At 38.6% G+C, this 20,496-nt stretch overlaps 1 protein-coding gene across 1 annotated transcript in view; it reads left to right on the forward strand.

Annotated features, from left to right (window-relative positions):
- Positions 1-20,496, forward strand: part of KIAA1549 (KIAA1549 ortholog) — a 140,097-nt gene that overhangs the window by 107,569 nt on the left and 12,032 nt on the right. The window contains exons 18-19 of the mRNA XM_032401288.1: positions 6,823-6,869; positions 12,844-13,001. Of these exons, the coding sequence (XP_032257179.1) occupies positions 6,823-6,869; positions 12,844-13,001 (205 nt within the window). The remainder of the gene's footprint in view (positions 1-6,822; positions 6,870-12,843; positions 13,002-20,496) is intronic.

Consider the following 20,496-nt stretch of genomic DNA (forward strand, 5'->3'; position numbering starts at 1 on the left):
TAAATAAATAAATAAAATCTTAAAAAAAAAGTATGCAGTCCAGAAGAAGGCAGAAAAAGAGGAAAAGGGGAACAAAGAACATATGGGACAAATGGAAAACAGACACCGAGATGGTAGATTTAAATTCAGCCCTAATCACATTAAATATGAATGGTCTAAATATTCCTATTACAGGGCAGAGATTATCAGTGGAATAAAACTCAAGATCCAATTATCTGTTGCCCACAAGACACTCACATTAAATATAAATCCACAAATGGGTTAAAAGTATGGAGAAAGAAAAAAAAGTATGGAGATAGATAAACCGTGTTAACACTAATCACAAGAAACTGGAGTGGCTATATTAATGTTAGCCAAAATGATCTTATAGTAAACAATATTACACAGAGGATCATTTCATAATACTATATTGGTCAGTTCATCAAGAAGACATAAAATCCTAAATGTTTATGTGCCTATGACAGAGCATCAAAATATGTGAAGTAAAAACTGATAGAACTGCATGCAGAAATAAACAAAGCCACAGTTATAGGCAGAGACTTCAACACTTTCAATAATTGAAAGAATGAGTACATAGAAGATCATTAAGGTAGAGAAAACTTGAACAAGTCTTGAATTAATACTGATTTTCAGCTTGAACTAATTGACATTTATAAAGTGCCTTACCCAAGAAGAGCAGAATGTACATTCTTTCAAGAGTACATGAGTGATGGGGATTAAAGAGTACACTTATCATGATGAGCCCTGAGTAATGTATAGAATTGTTGAATCACTATACTGTACACCTGAAACTAATATAACACTTTACGTTAACCATACTGGAATTAAAATTTAAAAATTAGCTTTAAAAAAGAGTACACGGAACATTTATCAAGATAGATCATATTCTGGGGCGCCTGGGTGGCTCAGTTGGTTAAGTGGCTGCCTTCGGCTCAGGTCATGATCCCAGGGTCCTGGGATTGAGCCCCGCATCGGGCTCCCTGCTCAGCAGAGAGCCTGCTTCTCCCTTTCCCTCTGCCTGCCACTCTGCCTAGTTGTGCTATCTCTCTGTCAAATAAATAAATTAAAAAAATCTTTAAAAAAAAAAAAGATCATATTCTGGGCCATAAAGCTAATCTCAATAAATTGAACAAGATTTGTATTATCAAACAATCCCATAAAAAATGGGAAAAGGGGAATGTCTGGGTGGCTCAGCCAGTTAAGTGGTTGTCTTCAGCTCAGGTCATGATCCTAAGGTCCTGGGATGGAGTCCCACATCGGGCTCCTTGCTCAGCGGGGAGCCTGCTTCTCCCTCTGCCTGCCATCCCCTCTGCTTGCCATCCCCTCTGCTTGTGCTCATTCTCTCTCTCTCTCTCTAATTAAAAAAAAAAAATGGGAAAGGATTCGAATACAAATGTCACCAAAGAAGAAATACAAATAATAAGCGGACAAATACGAAGAATCAGCAGATGGAGAGATCTTCAATCTCATTAGTCCTTAGTGAAGTGCAATAAATCATGAGATACCCCTATATACCTATTAGAATATAAACAACTGGAACTTTTATAAACTGTTGATAAGAATGTAAAATAGCACAACCTATTGAAAAACAGTTTGACAATATCTTAAAAAATTAAACCTATGCCTTCTTTATGACCCAGTCATTCTATTCTGAAATATTTACTGAGGAGAAATGAAAGCATATGTCCAGACAAAGACTTGTACATTATGACAGCTTTCTTTGTAATAGATTCAAATTGGAAGCAACCCAGATGCACATCAACAGGCAAATATATAAACAAAAATGGTACTGAATTTATACAGTGGGATACTACTCAGTGATAAAAAGGAATGAATTTTTTAAACATATGACAACATGTTTGGGTCTCAGAATAGTTATGCTGAGGGTAAGAAGCCACCCCCCCCAACCAAAAAAAAGTGCATATTGTATGATTCCATTTATATGTAATTCTAGAAAATGCAAACTAATCTATAGTGACAGAAAGCAGACCAGTGGTTGCCTAGGGATGGAGTGAATTTGGGAAAGGGTATGGGACAGAGGGATAACAGAGGGGCACCAAGAAGCTTGGGTGGTGATGGATATGTTCACTGTCTGGTTTATGAGCATGGTGTGTGGGTACCAACATTTGCCAAAACTTAACAATTTGTATATTTGAATATGTGCAGTTCATTGTGTGTCAATTATAATGAAATAAGGCTGTTAAAATTTTTGCTCCAAAATGTTCTTAACAATGAAATTAGTTCTGGGCGACTAATACAGAGTGAGAAGTAAGAGCGGTGAGACATGAGGCAGGAGAGAAAAAGCAGGAAGCTGATAGGGGTAGAGCTTAGCCCTCATCCTGAGGGTAATGGCCAGACACCGAAGAGTTTTGAGCAGTCTAAAGACATAATTCAGTGTGCCTTTTTGACAGATTGCTCTCATTTTAGACTGGAGAATTGTTTGTTAGGGTGCAAGACCAGAAGCAGGGAGACACTTAGGAAGTTGTCCTAGTAACCTTGGTGAGTGATGTTGGTGGCCCCAACTAGCATGATGCAGTGAATGGATTTAAGAAAAGAAAAATCTTCATGGCCTCAGTGTGTTTATTGCTGATGGCACTGAGCCAGTCTAGAGGGAGAGTTCGATGATACAGGACGGGGGGTCCAGAGTGCCGAAGGAGGAATTATCTTTAGAAATGAGGGGATATATTCCTTCCAATTTAATAGCAGGAGGAGGGAGGAGTTGGGTACAGATATAATCATGTTGGTAGTGGGTGACAGGAAGTTGAGAGGTCTCCCATCTCACTGTGGCTTCTATTTTTCACAGTGGAGAAAGCAGAGTCATTTATTGAGAACGAGCGAAGTGTGGCAGGGCAAGAGATTTGAGGGAGAGCAGAGATTGTGCGTACTTACTGTAGAGAATGAAAGAAAACCGTTTAGGGACATAAGAATAATTACTTAGTGGCATTGAAGCCCCTGATGAGAATGACTGTTGCAAAATTATAGTGGCACAAATTAAAGTTCTGTAGTTTTGTTGATCAGCAGTTGGATACCCAGGTGGAGACAAGGAGAAAATGGGCAGTTGGACTGATCCAGGAGTGGGGCTTTCTCAGGCAAATGTGATGAAAGGACAAGGGGCAAGAAATGTACAGATTAGCGGGTGCAGTTGAAATGGTAGACTACACTGAAGGGCAAGGACAGGAGTTGGGGTCAATTCAACATGCTGCAGCTTTGTAGATTCTTCCTCTCGAATCCTCCGCATTACGTGGGTTGGAGCCACCCTCATATCTCGCCACCATTGCAAGAGCTTCCTGATTGTCCCTCTGCCTCCAGTCTTGAATGTAGGATATGAGGGTGGTGGCTGACATGTAAAATGCCATTTATTGGTGTTGAGCAGGCTGGGGAGCGGAGAGGCTGACACAGTAGATGCATCCTATGGAGGACAGGGGAACTCAGCACCAGGAGGGAAGCCTACAGGAGCCGCTTGACTTAATCTTGAGTTTGCAAAGGAAGAGTTCTCATATCACTTTCTAACATGACCTTGTTCGCTGCTGGCATCTATATGTTACTTCTCTCTGTTCCTAATGCTTTCTGAATTGTTCTATGAAGAAATCTGTGGCCATCTTAATTTCCCCTCTCCTGGTAAGGGATGTATGTACCCTACCTGCTAGGAAGCATAAATAATTCTGGGCGCTCAGCCAGTTTTTCTGAATCATTTTCCCCCATGAATAGCCAGTGTCCATTTGATCTTCAGATTCAGCTCTTTCATTCACTTAAGGGAAACTTGCTTTTATATCTGAAATAATTTTCTTACTCTATTTATTGTAGTCGAAGATACCAATTATCTTCATGTTGGCTCATCTTTGTTTCCTATACCTATCCTTTTATTCTCTAATGGCTTTAGCTACATTGTCCTGGTTTCTCTGCCTTCTTTATGATTATCATGGGCCTTTTCTCTGTGGCATTGATTTGATTTGGAGCCATATCTATTCTTTTCCCTGCTAGTTGATTTCTTAGAGTCATAATGGCATTGTTTTGGTCCTCAAATCATTTCCACCAATAATTAGGTCCCAAATTATTTCAATTCTGTGGTCTCCCATTTCCATTCACTCTATTCTTTTATCGTCTCATCTTTGAACTTTAAAAAAGGAATTGCTATTCTTATTACTTTACCATTATGCAACCATAGTCCTTTTTTTGTTCCTTGGCTGCTAGTTTTCTCAGTTTATGGCATGAAACTGTTCCTTTCTTTGCTTGTTTGGTTTCTGCTGGTGAATTTTAGCAATAATTTTTGACTGATTATTTGTTCATTATTCATAGGTTTTAGAGATGAACAATTCCGTGATAATGCCTTAATCCACCATGTTAACCAAGAATTCAAATTCATAGCAAGATTTTTATAAATACTCTTAACTGAGTGATTTTCTCATCATGGACCTTTGATGTTACCCTTATATGTTTTGATGATGATAGCTAATCTAGTGGAAAACCAGAATCATTGGCTGTATCTGTGCATATCTAATATAATTTTATCATGTTTATAAATTGGTCATAAATTACTGTTTGTTGCCAGGAGGAACCTGATCATCCTTTATTTCCTTCTTCTGACTACAGTAAAAACTACAATAATGTAGATTTCAGGATGTCCTCAGTTACCACATGAACCTTTATTTACCATCTAATGACATTTTTTAGTCTTTTTTTTTTTTTTGCCAGTGTAAGGGTGTTAGTTATGCATTGGTGAGAAGGCCACTTGTTGGTGGTATTTCTGCTTTCCTGAGTAAAGTTAACCTCCCTGGAGCAGTCTTCTAAGTACCAAGTGTGATTGTCTGAACCAGGACATTTTACAAACAGACCCATCCCAGACTCCACCAACCATTTAACATGGCTTTCTTGCTCTATTGGCCTGTTTTATACTGAATAGAAGGAAGGGATGCATTAAAATGGGATTTTTATTTGACATCGCTGGTTGAAACCTTAAAATTCTATTGTGTTGCCCAAAGTTTTATATAGATGTGACCCACTTAAAGTAAACACCTGTCATTATGTCTATGATTTTTTTTTTTAAATCTTTTTCATTGGCGCGTGCACTATCTGGAAAAATCACTTCCTTTTTCTGATTACAACAGAGTTAAAATGCCTTGTACCACAATAACAAAACAGGTAGAGTGGACAGCTAGTTTTCACTGTTTTTCTATTAGTTTATCACTTACTGGACCTCCTGAAATCCTGATATGTAAACTTTGATCTTTTTTTGTTTTGTTTTATTTTGCACATGAGTATGTTTAAAAAATTCAGACAGCTGAAAAACACAGGGGCCACTGTGAATAATCTTTATCTGGTCTCAGATTTCCCTTTAATTATTTGAAAAGGAATTGAAACTCCTTTTCCTTCTATTCTTCCCTTCTTCCATAATCCCCTTTGGCTGTTTGACCTCAGCTGGGGAACTCTACAAGGTTCTCCTCTCCCTCCCTCTGCCAAGGGGATGGAAGCAGAGAGGGTCAGAAGGTGAAGTAATTTGAGCACAGTTTCATATGTAATAATCCCTTCAAACTGTATGAGGTATAGGGTTCATTCTATCCTTCTTGGCATCAGGAAATAGGCCCAGGGAAGTTGAGTAGTTTGGCTAGTCTGTTTGATTCCAAAGCCTCTACTTTTCTTCATAAAGTAGAAATTCATTCAAGGGGGAAATCTGGTTTGGGAACCATGGGCAATGCAGTGCAATGGTGGTTAAAAGCTGGTCTTTTGAGTCAGAAAGACTTATTAGGAGGAAATAACTTCCTTGTGAGTTGATTTCATCTATAAAATAGAGGTAGTGAGCCTTTTGTTGCTGTTACTGGGGCCGGAGTTAGTGCTCATAGCTCTTACCACAAAATACTAATTCATTAAATGACAGCTTAAAAAATGTCTAATATGAGAGCAGGTCCAGAAACAAGGCTGACTTAATAACTTCACTGGGAGCTCTGGATCCTGGACAACCAGTTGGTTCAAGCTGACTGCAGTTGGATGGACTCTGTCCAGAGTAACTGCTCTGTTAAGGTTTCTGATTCCCAAATAGCGATTCACAGCTGTTGAAAGAAGTGTTGAAGTAGGAGTCCCATGAATGTTAGGGTCGGGATGTGTTGATTTCATGAGGAACACAACATAGATATACATTTCTTTAAATCTGATGCCATATTGATATTGTTCTAGCCAAAGAACATGTGGTTAGCTGAGATTAGCTCAAGTAAAAAGAGTTGACTGAAGGCTATGGGGCACCGGATGGAACATAAGGGCAGGAGTATGGCTGGGCCTCCTTGGAACCAGAAAACTTTCAGAAACTGAATGTAACTTCATCTTTAAGTGTCTCTCTAATTTCTGGTTCTCTTTTCACAATGTTCTATTAACACAGTTCAGTGCTCACATACTTTAGTTTTGTGAGTGTATTTGAATTGCTGCTGGAAGCCCAGTGGCTCTGGTGACCATCTTGGCCCATGTTGGCAGAGTCATTTGTACTAAGTGTGGCCACGAAGGCCTACCTTTTTAGCAGAAGATACCGATTTGTAGAGAATGAGCCTGTAGGGAAGAACAGAAGCTGGAAGGCTGTCTGTTACTCATATTTTTTATAAAAGAAAGAAAGGTCTGGAAATGAGTTGTCTGTTTTTTTAAAGGCTGGTAGCCCAGTTCCCCAAGCTGAAACTTCTGGCATTATTGAATGGCAGAATGCTTAAATGGCATGCCAACTGTTTTATGAGAAAATAATTCTCTTTAAAGTTAATCTTGCAAGCCTAAATTTGTAAGTTTGGTGTTGTCACTTTCTAATAAATGTGGAATGTTAATCTTCATCTTCTTTTGGTTTTCTTCCAGAGATATGAAGACTATGGAATGACTCCCCCATCAGGCCCATTGCCAAGGTAAAGTTTTCAAGAGAAAATGTATTAGAACTTCCTCACATAGGCTGTTTTTAAAAATTTTGTAAACTCACTTCTTTGAGCTAATATTTAGAGCAGATGAAAACTTCTGAGTTGTGTGTTGTCTTGGGCTAATCTGAAGAGGAGAAAAAAGGTGGAATTTAAGGTCTGCTTCCAGTAGTGACAGACTAGATAATTTGCTGAGGGCAACTGGAAAAGCTAGACAAGATGTTAAAATAAAACAAAACAAAACCCAGATAGCTAATAGGACAGTGAAGTGGTATGGGGCCAAGATCCAGGAAATTCAGAGAGATGAGCCCTGCCTCTTGGGCAAACTTTCTCCCAGGGGCACCTGCTAATTCCAGAGGAGGCGACTGAGAAGCTGAGCAAAACTTTGGACAGACTCATGGAGCTCGGAGTCTTGAAAATTCAACATAGTGAAAGTTGTGGGATACACCTCAAGGCATGCTTAGGGAGGACTTTGATGCCTTAAATGAATCAAAATATATTTGAAAAGAAAAATGGCTGAAAACCAGTGATCTAAGCATCATCTCAATGTTAAAAAAAAAAAAATCTAATTAAACCTAAAGGAAGTAGAAGGAAGGAAATGATAAAAATAATAGAAATTAATGAAATAGGGGCACCTGGGTGGCTCAGTCGGTTAAGCGTCTGCCTTCGGCTCAGGTCATGATCCCAGAGTCCCGGGATGGAGCCTCGTGTTGGGCTCCCTGCTCGACGGGGAGTCTGCTTCTCCTTCTCCCTCTACCCCTGCTTGTGCTATCTCTCTGTCTTGCTCACTGTCTCTCAAATAAATAGATAAAACCTTAAAAAGAAATAAATAAAAAGAAAGTAATGAAATAGAAAAACAAATAGCATAATAGAGAAGATTGACAAAGCTAGAAGTTGGTTCTTTGAAAAAAGCTAATAAAATTGATAAATCCCTGGAGAGCTTGATCAAGTAAGCTGTATAGCGTTATCAATAAGAGGAATGTAAAAGGACATATTAATCCAGATCTTTCAGAAACAAAAAAGATTTTGACAGATTTCTAAAAGGCTGATTTTTAAAAGATTTTACAGATACTAAGAAGATTTTATGAACACATTTTTGTGAAATTTAAAATGGAAAGTGGCTCAGTCAGTTAAGCGTCTGCCTTTGGCTCAGGTCGTGATCCCAGGGTCCCTTGGCAGGGAGTCTGCTTCTCCCTCTACCCCTCCCCCCTCCTTGTGCTCACTCTCTCTCTCATGCTCTCTCTCGAGTTCCCTCTCTCTCTCTCAAATAAATAAATAAAATCTTAAAAAAAAATTTAAATGGAAAAATCCTGAGACACCTGGCTGGCTCAGTCAGTGAACATGTGACCCTTGATCTTGGGGTTGTGAATTTGAGCCCCATGTTGGGGGTAGAGTTTATCAAAAAATAAATTAAATTGATTTTTTTTTTTTTTTCAAAATAAGATGGATGGAAGAATTCCTAGAAAGAGAAAACCCGAATTGTCATATAACTATTAAAAAAATTGAAATCATTCCTAAAATTCTTCCCACAGAGAAAACTTTGGGCTGGGGCGCCTGGGTGGCTCAGTCGTTAAGCGTGTGCCTTCGGCTCAGGTCATGATCACAGGGTCCTGGGATGGAGCCCCACATCGGGCTCCCTGCTCCGCGGGAAGCCTGTTTCTCCTTCTCCCACTCCCCATGCTTGTGTTCCTGCTCTCTCTGTGTCTTTCTTTGTCAAATAAATAAATAAAATCTTTAAAAAAAAAAAAAAAGAAAAAGAAAACTTTGGGCTTCAGTGGTGAATTCTGCCAAAAACACCAAAGGAAAAAAACATGCCAGTGTTCTACAAATTTATCTAAAGAATATAAAAACAGAGAATGCTCCCCATCTCATTCTTTGAGACTGCATAACCTTTTTTCTTTTTTTTTTTTGACAGAGAGAGAGAGAGAGCGCGAGAGAGCACAAGGAGGGGGAGGGGCAGGCAGAGGCAGAGGAAGAAGCAGGCTCCCTGATGAGCAGAGAGCCTGATGCAAGGCTTGATCCCAGGGTGCTGGGATCATGACCTGAGCCAAAGGCAGACACTTAACTGACTGAGCCATCCAGGTGCCCCAAGACTGCATATCCTTGATATCAAGGATGACAAGGACAGGGAAATTGCAGGAAAGAAAACATTAAGGGTTCATGAGTTTTACTTATGAACATAGATACAGAAACTTGAAACTAAATATTAGCAAACATACCCAGCATTGTATTCAAGAGGATATCATATCACAGCCAAACTGGATTTATTCCAACAATGCAAGGGTAATTTAACATTTTGAAAAATCAACCAATCCAATTCACTACTTTGAGGAGAATAAAGGAGGGAAATCTCATTTCACTAAATACAGCATTTGATAAAATTCAACATCCATTCATGGTAAAAATCTTAGCAAAGAAAGAATAGAAGTGAACTTGTCTAATCTGATAACAGTTATCTCAGCAAATATGATTTAAGGTTGAAATGTTAAAAGCTCTCCTTTTGAGAATAGGAGCAAGACAAAGATAGCTGCTTCCATTACCTCTATTCAGCATTGCTCTGGGAGTCTAGATGGTGTAGTGAAGCAAAAAAAAAAAAAAAGAAAAAAGAAAAAGATTAAGGAATTCAAGGAAAGAAATAATACTGTTATTATTCTCAAATGATATATTTTTAAGTAGAAAATCCTTAAATGTCAACACATAAGTTGTTAGAATTAAGAGAATTTAGCAAGATAGATAAATTACAAAATAGCTGGATATAAGATCAGCATACAAAAATCTGTTTTATTTCTGTTTATGAGCAAAAGACAAAATATACTGTACAAAATAGCATTAAAAAATATAAAATATCTCAGATTTAATCTCACTAGATAGTGAAGTCCTCTAAAGAAAGTGTTCATGGATTGGGCAACTCAGTATATTTAAAATATCGGTCCTCCTGTAAGTGATCTACAGATTCATTGTGATCCCTTTCAAAATCCTGGTAGTTTGTGGTCTTTAAAAAAATATGTGGAAACTGACAAGCTGATTTTAAAACTTATATGGAAATGCAAAGGCCCAACAATATTCAAGACACTTTGAGAAAAAGAAGAATAGTGTGTGAGGACTATTCTAAAGGTTGTAAATTACTGTAACGTAATGAAGACAGTGTGGTATCACTGTAAAGCTAGACAAATAGACCAGAGGAACAGAATAGAGAGTCCATAAGCAGACCCACACGAGTGGGCAAATGATTTATTACAAAGAAGGAATTGCCAGAGTTAAATCTCAGAAATCATACTCAACTATCTTTTCAATGACCACAAGTCACACAGAAGTAGGAATGTTATCTGCTTCCTCATTTTTTCTGTTCTTTCTTTGCCCTCATTTTCAGAGGGGCTTGTTTTATTTTTCCCCAACCCAGGCACTGCTTCATGGTCCAAAAACAACAAAGGTAAAGAGAGCACGTGAAGATTAGGTGATCTGGGGCAGAAGTTAATGATGGGTGGGGGGGGGGGGGGGGCAATCTGATCTGGTTTGCCCAGTTCAGTTCACACCTGTTTTCTAGTGTAATTATTAATAACTTTGACTCTCAAAAGCGTTCTGGTTTGGATGACCAATTTTGTGGTTACTCAAGTTAAAGGATTCTGGGCGATTTGGATCACACTGAACTGTGAACACACAATTGAGGATAAAAAGGATGCACGTGTAGCCAGGAGGAGGATAATTGGGTAAAGTAGAAATAAGTAAAGGGCAAGAGCTAGTTGTTGGGTGGATGGTCAAGAGATTATGATTTAATTAGGTGAACTCCAATATACAGATGTTGAAGGAGGAGCATGCCTTATGTTACGCTCTCAGATCTGTAAGGTCAGAGACGTCAGACATCTCTCTCTGAGGTCAACCTAAAACAGTAACAATTATCTAAAGAGAGCAATATAAATAGCCTGGGTCTCAATTTACGAGATGTGCTCCAGAAATAAGACTATAGAATTAGGGGCAAGTCAGTCTATGTTCTCGTCAAACTAATTTGATCTGTTAATTATTGGTTGTCATTTGCAAAGAACTGTAATTAGATATTCTTGAGTTTCTTTAGAAGAGTGGTTCTCAAGATGGAATTCTCAGATCCCTAGAGAGAGGGTCCTTGAGACCCTTTTGGGGAGGGGTGTCTATGAAGTCAAAACTGTGTTTCATAATAATACTAAAGCATTATTTAACTTTTTCTTTCTTTCTTTTTTTTTTTTTGTGCTGATGCCTACACTGAGGGGCAGAAGCAGTGGTGGATGAAACTGCTGGAACCTTAGCATGAAACAAGGCAGAGGCACCAGATGGCCTGAGTAGTCCTCATATTCTTCACCATGCAATCAGATTTTTAAAAATGCCAGTTTGTTAGTTATGTTAGCATGTCCTCGGTGAAGTAGTACAAATTATTAATTTTATTAAAAGTAAACCCTTGAGTCTTTAATCATCTGTAGAACAAAAGAGGAAATACATATAAAGCGCTTTGTGTAGTATGGAATTTTGAAGGAAAAGCTCCTGTTCGTTTGTTTGTGTTGAGAACTGATCTGTACTGCTGCTGTGTTTTCTCTTTGAGTGATCAATTGGCAGACATCGTTATTCAGACTTGGATTGCTTGGCAGACATTGTCTTAAAAAAAAGGAAGTGAGCCTGTCACTTCCAGAAAAATAACTGACAGGATTTCTTGCCACTGATAAAGCTGAGCTTTCAAGTGAAAATTTGAATTTTGTCTGCCACTGGGTGCTTCACAACTTCCTAGTACTTAAAAGACTTTTCTGATGAGCTCAATGATGATATTAATAATGTGATTTTTTTTTGATACTACCAAATGAAATGTATCAATATCTAGAAAGTCTGCAAAACTCAGTGAACTCATATTTTCCAAATGACTTATGTCATAAAATCATGCATGGGTCCATTCAAAGTATAAAATAGACCAGTGGGATTTCTGTAACAGATTATATAAAGTTAATTGATACTGTTTCAGATTCCATATTGCCACTAACCCTTAAGGAAATTTTGTTGAGTTTTGGTGTATCAAAGAAGAATATTTTTCTGAAATATTATTTGAGTATCATCTGAAAAGGCAATTAAAGTCTTCCTTATCCAATTATGTATTTATGTGAGTTCAGATTTTCTTCTTAAAATAACTTAACAGCAACTGATTGAATACAAAGTATATGAGAATCCAGATGTCTTTATAAGGAAACTTGAAAAAATGTAAAACTCTTCTCACTACTTTTTGGGGAGGGAGGGGTTAGATAATATAGTTGATTTCATGAGAAAATGTTAACAGGTAAGATGCTTAATATTATTTTTAAATTAATTTTAAACATAGGTATTTAAAAATGTTTTCATTTTAATTCTGAATGCAAGAAATATCTATAGATATAATCCACATACACAGAAGTTCTCAGGAGTCCTCAGTAATTTATGAGTGTAAAGGCATCTTGAGACCAAAAGGTTTGAGAACCTCCGCTTTAGAGCACTGATTTTCAGCCTTGATGAGTATCAGGATCATCAGTGGAACTCTGAACTGCCGAATTTGGGTCCCACCTCTAGAGATCTTGTTTTCATAGGTCTGGGGTGCAGCATGGACATCGGGGTTTTTAAAAGATGCTCATGGGCAGCCGAGGTTGGGAACCACCACTTCAGTCCGATGCTGGAGGTGCACAGGCCCTGGAATTTTACCTGCACCTTCATGTAGTCTGTAAACTAAGGCATTTCTTCTTCAGTCATCTGGCAGAGATTTATCCAGCATCAGCCATACTCCAGGCAACGTTCTTAGTGCCGGAGATATGCCAGTGAGCAAACAGAAAACGCCTCTGCCCTTAGGGAGCTCGTGTTCTAGGAGAGGAGATGTATACACCAATAGACAGAGAGGTCTTATTTTTCTGTAGGGCTGAAAGTGGAACTAATAAAATTCCAGAGCCAGGGAAAAGTGTGGTCCTGATGCTTGGGCTTGCTTTGCCTTCAGACCAGGTTTTGGCCCCGGTTTGCTGCCGGCTTCGGAGCTGGTGCCCCCCGAGCTCCAGCAGCCACAGGCATCGGCTGAAGCCCCGGTCGCCGCCCGAGGGATCTACTCGGAGGACATGCCATCGGTGGCCCGGCCACGGCCTGTCGGGGGCACCACAGGTACATGTGGCTGTTTAGCTTGCATTTCTGAGCTAGACAGCCCTTGCTTTTGGCTACATTCCGGAAGAGGACATTTCAGGCTTCCCAGCACTTTGGTGTGCCGGTATTCGGTGACCTGCACGACTGGTCTGAGCCGCGTTCCCCTGGATCCTGGTGGAGGTGTAGGCAGGGGAGGTGGGAAGAGGGGGTGGCTGAGATCCCAGGACTGACGCCTTCTGATTTGTTCCTGAGTCTGTGTCTCAGACGCTGTCCCTTCATGTGGAGTTCACAGCACAACTCTTCCAGGGAAGACGTCTCAGAATTCTTATGGTAAACTGAAAGATCTATTGCTGAGCACTTGGTATGGTATTAAAAACAAGTGTTTGTTTTAAAGAAGGCATTTTTCCAGCTTGTGATAAGCAACTCTGGACGTTGCTGGCCAGTGACCTGAGGGAGATTTTTGTTTCATTTGGCCCTCGTGACGAGGGATGCTGCTCATAGGTGACAAGCAGGGCCCAACGTGGCTGAGCTGAGATTCCTGCATGGCACTTGCTGGTCTGCCCCAGCAGTTTACCTGAGATCCAGTCTTGAACCCCAGAATTAAAAATTGCTGTTTTGTATCATGGAATTCCATCTCATCAATAGTTGATACTATGAGCGCTATATTTGGGAATGTTGTTCATTGTTCCTAAAGCATATATGGAGTTTAAGATTTAAGCTCTTTCTTTTTTTTGTACAGCTCAGCATACTCTGAAAAATCCTCAAAGTTCATTATACCCACCTAACTGTTTATTCCAAGGGCTCAAAGTCACTCTTTTATTTTCCTTTTTATTTTATTTTCATTTCTTCACCTTCCTGTTGGAAGCTTTAGTAAGAGAAGCCATTACATGTTAAATAGCTTTTTTTTTTTTTTTTACAGTTTCTAAATTTTGGATGATACCTACCTTTCTAATGTCATCAAGACGGTGCCTGGGTGGCTCAATTGGTTAAGCTACTGTCTTCTGCTCAGGTCATGATCCTGAGGTCCCAGGATCGAGTCCCACATCGGGCTCCCTGCTTGGCAGGGAGTCTGCCTCTCCCTCTGACCCTTCCCCCTCTCATGCTCTCTCTCTCTCTCTCATTCTCTCTCTCTCTCAAATAAATAAATAAAATCTTTAAAAATATATAATGTCATCAAGGAACTAGTTTAAGCCAATTCGAAACTTGTAATAATTGGATAATTACCCATTATGGTTTCTTTGGAAGTTCTTGTATGTTGCGTTGTTTGTCAGTCAACAAAACAAATAATATATCTGGATATCCTACAGGATTTCATATATTTTACACATGCTGTGCTTACAGTGAGTTTTGTTTCTCCTGCTAATTATTGCTTATTTGAACGTTGTTGTGTATTACATATCCCAAACAAAATTCAGACATACTCATCTTCAATCTAGAAGAATAGAGAAATGATACCTATAAAACATTTGAAGAGGATGTTATTTTCTAATAATTTCTAATAAGAGTAAGTTGTGTAAAAATTTGTAATAGAAAATATTAAGATATACTGGAAGAGTTAGCTTTCTGACTGTGTAAAATGATCAAATATGTCTATATCTAAAAATTAGTAAAAGCAAAAGGAAAATAGTATCTAGGGAAGTATTCAGCAGATAGATATGTCCATGAGGTATTTTTATTAGAGGATGATTCATATAAATTGATAAGTGGGCAGACTTCAGAGCATGAATGGGCAAAGGACAGGAAGAATGAATTCACAGAAGGAATATTTGTGTGGGGTGTGTATCACATGAAAGTAAAAATATGAAAAATGCCCAGTTTTGAAAATTACTAAAGAAATGTACATTAAAACCATGACGAGACACCATTTCAGTCTTGTATCTTTTCATAGTAATGTAGCGCGTGACAACATTATTATCCAGTTTCTTGCTCTGTACAGTGGGCATAATGTGTTAGTGCTTACTTCCTGTGGTTGTTTTGAGGATTGCAGAAGATAACAGAATGTGAAGGGCTCAAAATAGTGCCTGGCATGTTGTAAACTTTCAATGAACGTCAGCTACAATTATTATATTTTCAGTGGTGGTATAAATCACTAAACATTTAGAAAGCAGCTGGGAATGACTTACTGAGCTTTGGATTTGGGATTCCACTTTTGAGAATCTAGGATTCTCCTCCCCAAAGAAATCCAAATACTGGGAAAAAACTACAAGTGCAAAGATATTTATTAGAGCATTATTCATAATAGCGAACAATTGTGAGCCCTCTAAACGCCTAGTAATAAGGGAATCAGTGAGTAAATTATGCATCTATTTATTTATTAATTACTTAATTTCATTTTAGTTTTTTTTAATTCCAGTATACTTAATATATAGTGTTATATTAGTTTCAGGCATACAATATAGTGATGCAGTATTTCTATACATCACTCAGTGCTCATCATGATAAGTATAACTCTTAATCTCCTTCACCTATTTCACCCATCCCCCCACCTCCCTTCTCTGGTAACCATCTGTTTGTTCTCTGTAGTTAAGAATTGGTTATTTTGTTTGTCTCTTTTTTTCTTTGTTCATGTGTTTTGTTTCTTAAATTCCACATGAGTTAATTTATGATATTTGTCTTCCTCTGACTGACTTATTTCACTTAGCATTATACCCTCTAGCTCTATCCATGTCATTGCAAATGGCAAGATTTCATTCTTTTTTATGGCTGAGTAATATTCCATTGTATACACACACCACCTCTTCTTTTTTAAATTTTTTTATTGTTATGTTAATCCCCATACATTACATCATTAGTTTTAGATATAGTGTTCCATGATTCATTGTTTGTGCATAACACCCAGTGCTCCATGCAGAACGTGCCCTCCTCAATACCCATCACCAGGCTAACCCATCCTCCCAACCCCCTCCCCTCTAGAACCCTCAGTTTGTTTTTCAGAGTCCATTGTCTCTCATGGTTCTTCTCCCCCTCCGATTTCCCCCCCTTCATTCTTCCCCTGCTGCTACATTCTTCTTCTTCTTTTTTTCTTTCTTAACATATATTGCATTATTTGTTTCAGAGGTACAGATCTGAGATTCAACAGTCTTGCACAATTCACAGCGCTTACCAGAACACGTACCCTCCCCAGTGTCCATCACCCAGTCACCCCATCCCTCCCACCCCACCCCCCACTCCAGCAACCCTCAGTTTGTTTCCTGAGATTAAGAATTCCTCATATCAGTGAACACCACCTCTTCTTTATCCATTCATCTATGGGTGGATACTTGGGTTGCTTTCATAATCTGGCTATTGTAAATAATGCTGCTATAAACATAGAGGTGCATATATCTTTTTGCATTAGTGTTTTCATTTCTTTGGGTAAATGCCACTAGTGAAATTACTGTATCATAGGGTAGTTCTATTTTTAATTTTTTGAGGAAACCCCCTACTGTTTTCCAGAGTGGCTGCACCAGTTTGCATTCCAAGCAATAGTGCATGAGGGTTCCTTTTTCCTCTGCCTCCTTGCCAACGCCTGTTGCTTCTTGTTTGGTTTTTTTTTTAAAGATTTTATTTATTTATTTGACAGAGAGAGACAGAGCGAGAGAGGAAACACAAGCAGGGGGAGTGGGAGAGGGAGAAGCAGGCTTCCTGCTGAGCAGGGAGCCTGATGCGGGGCTTGATCCCAGGACCCTGGGACCATGACCTGAGCTGAAGGCAGACGCTCAACCAACTGAGCCACCCAGGTGCCCCTGTTGCTGCTGCTTTTTTTTTTTTTTTAAAGATTTTATTTATTTATTTGACAGAGAGAGAGAGCGCACAAGCAGAGGGAGAAGCAGGCTCCCCGCTGAGCAAGGAGCCCGATGTGGGGCTCAATCGCAGGACCCTGGGATCATGACCTGAGCCGAAGGCAGACGCTTAACCGACTGAGCCACCCAGGCGCCCTGCTTGTTGTTTTTTTTGACTTTAGCCATTCTGACAGGTGTGAGGTGATAGCTCATTGTAGTTTTGATTTGCATTTTCCTGATGATGAGTGATGTTGAGCATATTTGCTTGTGTCTGTTGGTCATCTGGATATCTTCTTTGGAGAAGTGTCTATTCATGTCTTCTGCCCATTTTTAATTGGATTATTTGTGGTTTTTTTGTTTTTGGTATTGAGTTTTATCAGTTCTTTATATATTTTGGATACTAACCCTTTATTGGATATGTCACTTGCAAATATCTTTCCCCATTTCATAGGTTGCCTTTTTGTTTTGTTTTTTTTTTGTTTTGTTTTACTTATTTATTTAGTTCAGTTAGCCAGCATATAGTACATCATTAGTTTTTGATGTAGAGTTCAATGATTCATTAGTTGCGTATAACACCCTCCTTTGCTGTGCAAAAGCTTTTTTATTTTGATATAGTCCCAATAGTTTATTTTTGCTTTTATTGCCCTTGCCTCAGGAGACATATCTAGAAAAATGCTGTTATGAATGATGTCAGAGAAGTTACTGCCTGTGCTTTCTTCTAGGATTTTTATGGTTTCAGGTCTCACACTTAGGTGTTTAATCCATTCTCAGTTTTATTTTTGTGTGTGGTATAAGAAAGTGGTCCAGTTTCATTCTTTTGCACGCTGCTGTCCAGTTTTCGCAACACCATTTGCTGAAGAGACTTTTTTTCCCATTGCATGTCCTTGCTTCCTTTGTTAAAGATTAGTTGACCATATAATTGTGGATTTATTTCCTGGCTCTCTGTTTTGTACCACTGATCTATGTGTCTCTTTGTGCCAGTACCACACTGTTTTGATCGCTACAGCTTTGTAGTAAATCTTGAAATCTGGGATTGTGATATCTCCAGTTTTGTTCTTCTTTTTCAAGATTGCTTTGGCTATTTAGGGTCTTTTGTGGTTCCATACAAATTTTAGGATTATTTGTTCTAGTTCTGTGAAAAATGCTGTTGGTATTTTGATAGGGATTGCATTAAATATACAGATTGCTTTGGGTAGTATGGACATTTTAGCAGTATTCTCCCAATCCATGAGCATGGAATATCTTTCATTTGTTTGTGTCATCTTCAGTTTCTTCCATCAGTTTTTTATGGTTTTCAGAATACAGGACATTGACCTCTTTGGTTAAGTTTATTTCTAGGTATTTTATTATTTTTGGTGCAATTGTAAATGGGATTGTTTTCTTAATTTCTCTTTCTGATACTTCAATATTAGTATATAGAAATGCAGCAGGTTTCTGTATATTGATTTTGTATCCTGTGACCTTACTGATTCATTTATCAGTTCTAGTAGTTTTTTGGTGGAGTCTTTTGGGTTTTCTATATATAGTATCATATCTCTGCAAATAGTGAAAGTTTTACTTCTTCCTTTCCACTCTGAATGCCTTTTATTTCTTTTTGTTGTATAATTGCTGTGGCTAGGACTTCCAGTACTATGTTGAATAAAAGTGGTGATTGGACATCCTTATCTTGTTCCTCCTGATCTTAGGGGAAAATCTCTCAGTTTTTCACCGTTGAGTATGATGTTAGCTGTGGGTTTTTCATATATGGCCTTTATTATGTTGAGGTATGTTCCCTCTAAACGTAGTTTTTTGAGGGTTCTTATCATGAATAGATGTTGTACTCTGTCAAATACTTTTTCTGCCTCTATTGAAATGATCGTATTGTTCTTTTCTCTTGTTGATGTGATGTATCACATTGATTGATTTGGGAATATTGAATTATCCTTGCATCCTAGGAATAAATCCCACTTGACTGTGGTGAATGATTTTTTAAATGTATTGTTGGATTTGGTTTTTTCATATTTTGTTGAGGAGTTTTGCATTTATGTTCATTAGAGATATTGGCCTGTAGTTCTTTTTTTGTTGTTGTTGTGATGTCTTTTTTTTTTTTTTAAAGATTTTATTTATTTATTTGAGAGAGAGAAGTAGAGAGAGAGAGAGAGAGCATGAGGGGGGGAGGGTCAGAGGGAGAAGCAGACTCCCTGCTGAGCAGGGAGCCTGATGCAGGACTCGATCCCGGGACTCCAGGATCATGACCTGAGCCGAAGGCAGTCACTTAACCAACTGAGCCACCCAGGCGCCCCTGTTGTGATGTCTTTATCAGGGTAATGCTAGCCTCATATAATAAATTTGGAAGGTTTCCTTCCTCTTCTGTTTTTTGGAATAGTTTGAGCAGAATAGGTATTAACTCTTTTTTAAATGTTTGGTAGAGTTTGGGGCGCCTGGGTGGCTCCGTCGGTTAAGTGTCTGACTCTTGGTTTTGGCTCAGGTCATGATCTCAGGGCCATGGGATTGAGCCCCATTTTGGGCTCCGTGCTCAGCAGGAAGTCTGCTTGAGATTCTCCCTCTCCCTTTGCTCCTTTCCACCCAACTCTCTCAAATAAAAGACTAAATCTTAAAAAAAAAATGGTAGAATTCATCTGTGAAGCCATCTGGTCTGGACTTCTGTTTGTTGGGACTTTTTTGATTACTGATTCAATTTCATCATTGGTGATTGGTCTGTTCAAATTTTCTGTTTCTTCCTGATTCAATTTTGGGAGGTTATATGTTTCTAAGAATTTATCCATTTCTTCTAGATTGTCCAATTTGTTGGCATATAGTTTTTCATAATATTCTCTTATAATCCTTTGTATTTCTGTGGTGTTGGTTGTTATTTCTCCTCTTTCATTTCTGACTTTGTTTATTTGAGTCTTTTTTTTTTTTTTTTAATGAGTCTGGCTAAAGGTTTATCACTTTTGTTGACTGTTTCAAAAAACCAGCTCCTGGTTTCTATTCATCTGTTCTATTGTTTTTTTAGTTTCTACTTCATTTATTTGCACTCTAATCTTTTTTTTTTTTTTTTTTAAAGATTTTATTTATTTTTATTTGAGAGAGAGAGAATGAGAGAGAGCGAGTACATGAGAGGGGGGAGGGTCAGAGGGAGAAGCAGACTCCCTGCCGAGCAGGGAGCCCGATGTGGGACTCGATCCAGGGACTCCAGGATCATGACCTGAGCCGAAGGCAGTCGCTTAACCAACTGAGCCACCCAGGCGCCCCTGCACTCTAATCTTTTTTATTTTCTTCCTTTTACTGTTTTAGGTGAACCAGTAAAAAAGAAACCCTTTTTCTGGTCTAGCTTCTTTAGGTGTAAGGTTAAGTTGTGTGAGATTTTTCTTGCTTCTTGAGGTAGGCCTGTATTGCAATAACCTTCCCTCTTAGATCAGCTTTTGCTGCATTCCAAAGATTTGGACCATTGTGTTTGTTTGTTTCATTTGTCTCCGTGTGTTTTTTGATTTTGATTTCCTCTTTGATTTCTTGGTCAGCCCATTCATTGTTTAGCAGCATGTTATTTAACCTCCATGTATTTGTGATCTCTCCATATTTTTTTCTTGTGTTTGACTTCTAGTTTCATAGTGTTGTGGTCAGAAAAGATGCATGGTATGACTTCAGTCTTTTTTAATTTGTTGAGACTTGTTTTGTGGCCTAACATATGATCTGTTCTGGAGAATGTTCCATGTGCACTTGAAAAGAATGTGTGTTCTGTTTTAGGATGGAATGTTCTGAATCTGTTAGATACA

The sequence above is a fragment of the Phoca vitulina genome, unplaced genomic scaffold (assembly GCF_004348235.1).
Source record: "Phoca vitulina isolate PV1807 unplaced genomic scaffold, GSC_HSeal_1.0 scaffold4, whole genome shotgun sequence".
Lineage (NCBI taxonomy): Eukaryota > Metazoa > Chordata > Mammalia > Carnivora > Phocidae > Phoca > Phoca vitulina.